This window comes from Nelumbo lutea, chromosome 1, assembly GCF_056320005.1.
Source record: "Nelumbo lutea isolate HS-2025 chromosome 1, American lotus-T2T, whole genome shotgun sequence".
NCBI classification, from domain to species: Eukaryota; Viridiplantae; Streptophyta; class Magnoliopsida; order Proteales; family Nelumbonaceae; genus Nelumbo; species Nelumbo lutea.
Window position 1 is genome coordinate 153,031,765 of NC_142684.1, and position 9,242 is coordinate 153,041,006.

Here is a 9,242-nt window from a genome sequence, read left to right on the forward strand (position 1 = left end):
TTTCAACATTTAAACTCTTATTGAAGTTTAACATGATTCATGACAACACCCCCACCTCTATTAAGGCCTTGGCTACCCCTACAAGCATCATCCACCTTTAATTTAAATAGAAAAGTATGAAGTCTCTAACTCTCTTATTGTTTTTTGGCTTTATAAGAATATTAAGGATTTGAAGGATCAAAGTAGTATCATCACCAAGAGTGGGGTTTCTTTTCAATACACTATTATCCAAAAGCCACCTCTTAATTATGCAACAATGCGTTTGGAAACAATGCAAATGGAGTGTAAATCCCGGTTTAGGATAAATTAGTTTTGCGCCCATTACAACTAAAAATCTGTTTGGTAAGAAGGTAAATTTGTCAATGCAAAACTAATCAAATTTTGCAGTTTATATAAACCGTTTTACATTCTACATATTTACATTCACACTTATTTGCATCATTTCCAAACATAGCCTTAGCTTCAAGAATTCATTTACACATTTCATTCCAAGGAACCCATAAAATAATGGCCAGAGTGATTGCGATTAGATGATACAATTGAGTCTTTTGAAATTGAGTTTCATCATGATTTGATATTCTAAATAATATGTTGAGAATGATTAAAAGAATGCCAAAAATATGTAAAGTACATCCAAATCTTATTCTTCATAGCAATGTAAGCAAAAAGATGAGTAAACTTTCTAACTATATTGTCTACAAATCATAAGGGAAATTGCCCCATGCATGAATCTCCACATAAAGATTGAGATATTAGTTGGAAGATTTGTTTTTCTCAAATAAGTTTTGACCGATCCAAGTTCAAAGTATTAATATAATTAAGATATGTTGATGTGGTGTGTCAATCTATCAGACTTTGTAACAGCCACATGGATCCCATCTGGAAGGCTCCAGGCCCAGATGGGATCCATGCGGTTGTTCTGTAAAAGGGCTGACACTTCATTGGAGCTGATATCACTCATTGGGTTCAACAAGTGTTCAGAAACCCAGAAGCAATTGCTGAGGTAACTCTACTTATTTATGTTTGATTCCCAAGACAGATTCAATTGAAACTCCTAAGGATCTTCGATCAATTGGTTTAAGTAACGTTCTTTATAAAATCATTACAAAAATCTTAACCAATCGTTTGAAGACCATCCTCCCAAATCTGATTTCTTCAGTTCAGAGTGCTTTCACACCGGGAAGAAATATAGCAGGCAATACTATTATCACTCAAGAAGTAATTCACTCAATGAGGAAACTAAAGGATCATAATGGATATTTCTTACTTAAACTCGACCTCTCAAAGGCCTATGACAAGATGGAATGGTCTTTCTTGTTGAATGTTCTCCATCACTATGGTTTCTCTAATGAATTTTGCAATTTGATTCACTATTGCTTATCTACTGCAAACTTTTTAGTTCTTTATAATGGAAAGCCGGGTGATTCATTCCCCTCTACGAGAGGTTTGAGATAGGGGTGTCCTTTATCACCCTATTTATCCATAATTTGAACTGAGATTCTTTCTTGCTTGTTGGAAAAGAAGATGCAGCAAGGGTTGATTCATGGTTTCAAATTTGGAAACTCTGGTGTTCGACTCTCGCACCTTATGTTTGCAGATGACTTAATTATTTTTGGCAGATGTAACAACAAAAAAGTATCTCACATTCTACAAGTCTTTGATACGTGCATGCATGCAGCAGCCGAAGACCCGGTCAAAGTGGATAGCAGCAGAAGACCCGGTCATGTTAGCTCTTAGTTGGGATAAGCCTTATCCATTCAGTTTTAATTCTGTTAGAATAGATAAGTCTTCAATTCTGCTCCTACATAAGTGCATTATGTTTCCTAGATAAGTGCATTAGATAAGTCTTCAATTTCTGTTCCTAGATAAGTGCATTATGTTTCCTAGATAAGTGCATTCTGTTTTTTTGTTGATAAGCTCCTAAGATTAAGGGGCAGTAGTTCCTATTTCTACTCCCAGTTTGTAGCACCATAAGGCTATAAATATAGCCTGAATGAATGGAGTTGGCATTGGCTTTTCTACAAACAAACTCTCTCTCTCTCTCTTCTCCTTATTCTAGATCCTTCTCCCTCTTGTTAGATAACTTGAGCGTATCATTGGTATCAGAGCCGGTTCGACCATGGACACCCGTGGAAAGACGAATGCGAAGTTCCGCAATGAGGTCAATGAAACCTTAGCACGACATGAGTCGAGCTTCAACCAAATGAACACTGTCTTGCAAGCAGTGTTAACTGAACTCCAAGCCCTTCGAGCCTCACGAACCACTCCCAATACCACTCCCGAGACCAACCCCTTCGCCCATGAAGAATCCTCACAGCCCCATACTTCCCGTTCAACCTCCACCCATGACCACCCTCATCAACACGTCAAGCTGTCATTCCCAAAATTTAATGGGGATGATCCGAGCGGTTGGATTTACAAGGCGGAGCAGTATTTTGAATTTCAAAATATTGTTCCGGACCAACAGGTGCAGCTAGCTTCCTTCCATTTGGAAGGCATCACCTTACAGTGGCACAGGTGGTTGACCAAGCATCGCGGACCGCTCACATGGGAAGAACCCTCCAAAGCAGTGTTACAACGGTTCGGCCCCACCGACTACAAGTACCCATCAGAGGCATTAACCCGCCTAAAGCAAACCACCACTGTGACGGCTTATCAAGAAGCCTTCGAGAGGCTCTCTCACCAAGTTGACGGCCTGCCCGAGAGCTTTCTCATTGGCTGTTTCATTGCAGGACTTCGTGATGACGTTCGTTTAGATGTGAAGATCAAGTAGCCTCGAACTTTGATAGAGGCGATTGGAGTGGCCCGGTTAATTGAGGAATGAAATCACTTACAGCGGAGAGCTAGCCAACCGATTCGATCCCCACCAGCCATGACAACCCAGAAGGCGTCGCCCAACCCCATGGTCGGTGTACTTGGGCCTCCACCAAGCTCGCGCGCGAACCAGGTTTCCAGTGCTCCTTCCTCAACATTCCGGCGACTCACCAACCAGGAGGCGCGAGAACGTCGTGAGAAGGGGCTGTGTTACTACTGTGATGAGAAGTTCACCTCCGGCCACCGTTGTGCACGTCCACAACTGTTCATGATTGAGGATTCGGAACCGGCGGACGCGGAGACTGTCGAATCAGAGGAAGAAAACCAAGAAGCCATCCCTGAAATCTCCTTCCACGCTATTGCAGGAGCTGAGCACCCGCAAACCATACGTGTTCTTGGAAAACTAAAAAACAAGAACGTGACCGTATTAATTGATGGCGGCAGCACCCACAACTTCATTGACCAAGCCATCGTCTCCAAGCTCGGGTTGCCAGTGAATCGAGACAAGAAATTTCAAGTTATGGTGGCCAACCGTGAAAAGATCGAGTGTATGGGGCAGTGCCGATCTCTCACCCTCGCCATTCAAGGACACCCCGTTACTGCTGACTATTATGTTCTTCCCGTCGCAGCATGCCAGTTGGTGTTGGGAGTACAGTGGCTAGAGACGCTTGGACCCGTCGAGATGGATTACAAACAACTAACCTTGACGTTCAAAAAGGAGGGACTCTCTTGCACCTTCCAAGGATTGGGACGAGCCAGCATCGAAGCCTTAACCAACAAGGAATGCAATGGGTTACAAGGTACGGGATTTTTTTTTCAAATAGTTCCTTCACATAGCAGCGGCCAACCAGGTTTTCTTCCACCCAAGATGGACCACCTTCTCACCGAATTTTCCCATGTGTTTGAGCCGCCCACAAGCCTGCCTCCTAAACGACCACATGACCACCGGATTGCACTGCTTCCCGACAAAGGACCGGTGAGTGTGAGGCCATATCGATACCCGTATTACCAAAAGACCGAAATAGAGAAGATGGTGAAGGAGCTTTTGCAGACAGGGCTGATAAGACCAAGCAATAGCCCATTCTCATCGCTGGTTTTGCTAGTGAAGAAGGCTGATGGAGCTTAGCGGTTTTGCGTGGATTACCGAGCACTGAACGAAATCACTATTAAAAACAAGTATCCCATTCCCGTGATTGATGAATTATTAGATGAGCTCTATGGCACCAAATTTTACTCCAAACTAGATCTACGGTCGGGATACCATCAGATTCGAGTGCAAGAAGAAGACGTTCCTAAAACGGATTTCCGAACACATGAAGGGCATTACGAGTTCTTAGTGATGTCGTTCGGCTTGACGAATGCACCTGCAATTTTTCAAAGCCTCATGAACGACCTCTTCCGCACATACCTCCGGAAATTTATTTTGATCTTCTTCGACGACATTAATCATGGGAAGACCACCTATCTCATTTGAGAGTTGTTCTAACTGTATTATCCTCTAACAAATTACTTGCAAAAATGTCAAAATGTCAATTTGGGGTTTCGCAGATCGAGTACTTGGGTCATGTGATTTCAGAACAAGGCGTGTCCGTTGATCCAGCCAAAATACAAGTTGTTCTCGCATGGCCTACACCGACATCAGCAAAGGGGGTCCGTGGCTTCCTCGGGTTAGCAGAATATTACCGGAAGTTCATCCGCGACTTCGGAAGCATTGCAGCGCCCTTAACCCAACTGTTGACCAAAGGGGGATTTCAATGGAACGAGGCAGCAGAGCTGGCCTTTCAGCAATTGAAGAAGGCACTCACTTCACCGCCAATCCTACGTCTACCAGATTTCTCCCAACGGTTTGTGATTGAATGCGATGCGAGTGGAATCGGGATTGGCGCCATCCTCTTCCAGCAAAACCGACCGGTGGCCTACTTCAGTGAAGCATTGAAAGGTTCAGCCTTGGCATTATCCACCTATGAGAAGGAGATGTTAGCTATTGTCAAAGCCGTTAAGAAATGGCGCCCATATCTGCTTGGGAAACCATTCACAGTCCGCACCGACCAAAAAAGTCTTAAATATTTACTCGAGCAGAGGATAACCACACCGGCACAAACGCGGTGGCTGCCAAAGATACTGGGCTACGACTATGAGATCGAGTATAAAAAAGGGGCTGAGAACCAAGGTGCGGATTCCTTGTCACGTATGGCTGAATTTCAGTTTCTTTCCATCTCTATACCACACGCAGACCGGTGGCCGACGCTACAAGAAGAGGTCAAACAAGACACCTTTTATGGGGAATTGATGAAAAAGCGACCCTCCCACAAGTTGCTTCAACGGGATGGGGTATGGTTCAAGGGGGACAAGATTTATTTGAGCCCCACCTCCACCTTGATTTCAAAGGTGGTGGCGGACTGCCACTCATCCCCTGTAGGGGGACACTTTGGGTTTCATAAGACCCTCTCTCGCATCAAGCACAGCTTCCTTTGGCCCCACATGCGTCGGACGGTGAAGGAGTTCTTGCAACAATGTGACGTATGTCAGCGCTTCAAAACAGATTGCATGAGACCAACGGGATTGCTTCAGCCATTACCAATTCCTACTCAAATGTGGACAGACATCTCCATGGACTTCATCGAAGGATTGCCTTCCTCCAATGGGTACACGGTTATCATGGTAATTGTGGATCGGTTGACAAAATATGCCCACTTCATTCCCTTAAAACACCCATTCACTGCCACCACAGTCGCGAAGGCATTTGTTGCCAACGTTGTCCGCCTACACGGAGTACCAACATCCATTGTTAGCGACCGTGACAAGGTATTCATCAGCTCATTCTGGCAGACACTTTTTCAGATGCATGGGACGAAATTGTGTATGAGCTCCAGTTACCACCCCCAAACCGATGGGCAAACCGAAGTTGTTAACCGGACGTTGGAGCAATATCTACGGTGCTTTGTAGGTGACCAGCCGCGAAAATGGGTAGAGTGGGTTCCTTGGGCAGAATACAGCTACAACACCTCCACTCACTCTTCCACCAAAATGACACCCTTCGAAGCAGTCTACGGAATCCCACCCCTAGTCTCCTGACCTATGTACCGGGTACAGCTCGAGTAGGGGCAGTTGACGAATACTTGCATGACCGGGACATCATCCTACGCGAGCTACAACATAACCTCCAGGTAGCCCGGAACCGGATGAAATGTCAAGCGGACCAGCACCGACGAGAAGTCTCGTTCGTAGCAGGTGACTTCGTGTATGTGAAGCTACAGCCTTACCGGCAGACCTCGGTGGCGTTTCGGCGTTCCATGAAGCTTGCCCCACGTTATTTTGGGCCGTACCCAATCATTGAGAAGATTGGTCTAGTAGCCTACCGCTTAGCCTTGCCCCCCGGCTCTCAAATCCACAATGTGTTTCATGTCAGTTTGCTGCGGAAGCACTTGGGACCCATCACCCCTACTTCCACTCAGCTTCCTCCAATCTCGGATACTTCGACCATCCTACCCCAACCGGAAGCAATCCTGGATCGCCGTATTATTCACAAGGGCAAATACCGCCCAAAATCCAAAGTCTTGGTCAAATGGATTGGGGCGCCAGCTGAGAATGCAACCTGGGAGAATGAATGGCGCTTCAGAAAAGCTTATCCCGACTTCCTTGCGGACAAGGGTCCTTCAGGGGGGGAGGAGAATGATACGTGCATGCATGCAGTAGCCGAAGACCCGGTCAAAGTGGATAGCAGCGGAAGACCCGGTCATGTTAGCTCTTAGTTGGGATAAGCCTTATCCATTCAGTTTTAATTCTGTTAGAATAGATAAGTCTTCAATTCTGCTCCTAGATAAGTGCATTCTGTTTCCTAGATAAGTGCATTAGATAAGTCTTCAATTTCTGTTCCTAGATAAGTGCATTCTGTTTCCTAGATAAGTGCATTATGTTTTTTTGTTGATAAGCTCCTAAGACTAAGGGGCAGTAGTTCCTATTTCTACTCCCAGTTTGTAGCACCATAAGGCTATAAATATAGCCTGAATGAATGGAGTTGGGATTGGCTTTTCTACAAACAAACTCTCTCTCTCTCTCTCTTCTCCTTATTCTAGATCCTTCTCCCTCTTGTTAGATAACTTGAGCATATCAGTCTTGCATCTATTCTGTAATTGGTCAAGTTAAGAAATTAATTTTCAAAAGTCATCAATTTTTTTCAGCTCCAATACCCAGTGCTGAGTCAAAATCAAAATAACACACCTTTTTGGAGTCAAATTCATGAATCCAATAGAGAGATACATGGGTGGTCCTCTATTCTTAGGCCAGTCGAAGACTCAAGAATGGCAATATCTGGTTGATAGACTTAAATCAAGACTATTCGGGTGGAAGAAGCAAACATTGTCACACATGGGCAGAACTGTTCTTATCAAATCCGGCCTTCAATCCATGCCACAGTAAATAATGCGAAATTATCTCCTTCCAAAAACCATTTGTACAGCCTTGAACAATGTGTGTAGGAATTTTTGGTGAACAGATTCTGACAAATCCAGTCTTCATCTAAATCCTGGGATATTTTTCTTTCACCTAAGGATCTTGGGGGTTTGGGAATCCGAGATGCTGTGCTTAAAAATCAAGCTATGATTATTAAACTAGGATGGAGATTCCTCACTTCAACTGATTCACTTTGTGCTCGAGTCCTTCATGTCAAATATCTAAGAAGTACTTCCTTTTGGTGTGCCAAGCAAAAATCCAATAACTCCTATATTTGATGGCATTCTTAAATGCAAGGAATTCCTAGAAAAGGGTTGTCAATGGGTTATTGACGATGGTTGGGCTGTTGATGCAATGAATGACCCATGGTTACCATTCAAACCACAATGCTAGAACTCAGAATCTCCCACGAGTAAGATAAGAGTTGCGGAACTCATTAACCAAGATACTATGACATGGCGAAGGGAGGTAATTAATAATTTATTTGATACCCACACAACACAGGAAATATGTGCAATTCATCTTCCAATCTCAGCCTCAGATTTGTAGGACAAATTCATATGGAAATTCACTCCCCATGGTCGGTATACTACGGCTTCTGGATACCTTCTATTAGCATCTTCCTGGGCCTCTTGTTCTCGAGCACATATTATTTCTAATAAGTTCACATGGCGAGACTTCTGCAAACTGAAGGGTATTCCACCAAAATTTCATATATTCATTTGGCGCACCATTCATAATATGCTCCCCACTAGAACTCGGCTGAGAAAAATTTTCAAACACATTGAAGCGCTTTGTCCTTTTTGTAATGAAACAGTGGATCACATATTCCTGTACTGCCCTTTTGCGTCAGTGGTGTGGTTTGGATCTAGTCTGAGACTCCATATATCTAACTATCTCAACAAACCTTTTCAGACTGGATTTCTGTTTGGAGCCACTTGAATGTCAGTGAAGATTCAGCAAATAACATGATTTGGAGATAGCCCTGAAATGATTATCAACAAAGAAAACTCACTCTTCCTAAGCCAGAGTCTACCTATTTTGCAGAATTCTGATGCAAATCCTCAAATTGCATCTTCCCGATCTGTTCAAAACCATTGGGTAAAGCCACGTTAGGGATTCCTAAAACTTAATTTTGATGGGGCCAAATCAAATTCTAAGTCGGGGTATTGGTCTGATTGTTCGGGATGATAAAGGAGAAGTTGTGGTGGCTTGGGCTATTCCTATTGTGGCCAATTCGACATCAACCACTAAAGCCTTAGCACTCTTTGAAGGCATCAAACTAGCTTTGCAACTAGATCTTCATTCTATTGTTTTTGGTGATGCAAAAATTCTAATTAATTCTTTGTTGGAGGTCAGCCCAAAACCTCCTTGGAGCCTTCTTGTGTTCATCTCTTCCTACAAGAATATGCTTAACCACCTTCCTAACTGTTCAGTTACATTCACTCCCAGATCAGGTAACAGGGCAACCCACAAACTGGCAATGTTTGCGATGTCTTGCTCTTCACCCAAAACTTGGTCTTCAGTTCCAAATTTTTTGAAAAATATTTGCATTTCAGATGGAACTGATAGTTTCTTTGAATGAATTGGCCCTCGGGCTTTATATCTATATCTATACTCAAGGGATCAATAGAAGGACTATCTACTCGCTTAAATAGGGCAAACCCTGCAACACCAAGGGTTTCATGTATTTTCAAATTAACCTATTCAAGGGGTTGGTATAAGGATTGTGTACCCCCTTAAATAGGGGAAGCCCTAAAACACCAAGGGTCTTGTTTATTAGTGACCCACACGATATACATCGCCTGATACATTATGAAATTTTTTATGCTTAGACCAATCTCCAATATCACTAATTGGCTCCCAAGCATATTAGATTGAAAAATTTCCACCTGCCCCTCTCTCCATTTTATGTAATCACTGTTATATTGCCATCTATTTGACATGATCGAGAATTGAAAGAGCTAATTCAAATC

The 9,242-nt window shown here is 43.4% G+C and overlaps 1 protein-coding gene across 1 annotated transcript; it reads left to right on the forward strand.

The window, feature by feature from the left end:
- The first annotated feature begins 2,872 nt into the window (after positions 1 to 2,872).
- On the forward strand, positions 2,873 to 3,940 carry LOC148878463 (uncharacterized). The gene has a single exon (XM_088972559.1). It carries the CDS (start codon positions 2,873 to 2,875, stop codon positions 3,938 to 3,940), a length of 1,068 nt encoding a protein of 355 aa, XP_088828685.1.
- The last annotated feature ends 5,302 nt before the right edge of the window (positions 3,941 to 9,242 follow it).

What these genes read in the sequence shown, in the direction of transcription:
- LOC148878463 (XM_088972559.1), top strand. Translation starts at nt 2,873, where the DNA reads ATGACAACCCAGAAGGCGTCGCCCAACCCCATGGTCGGTGTACTTGGG.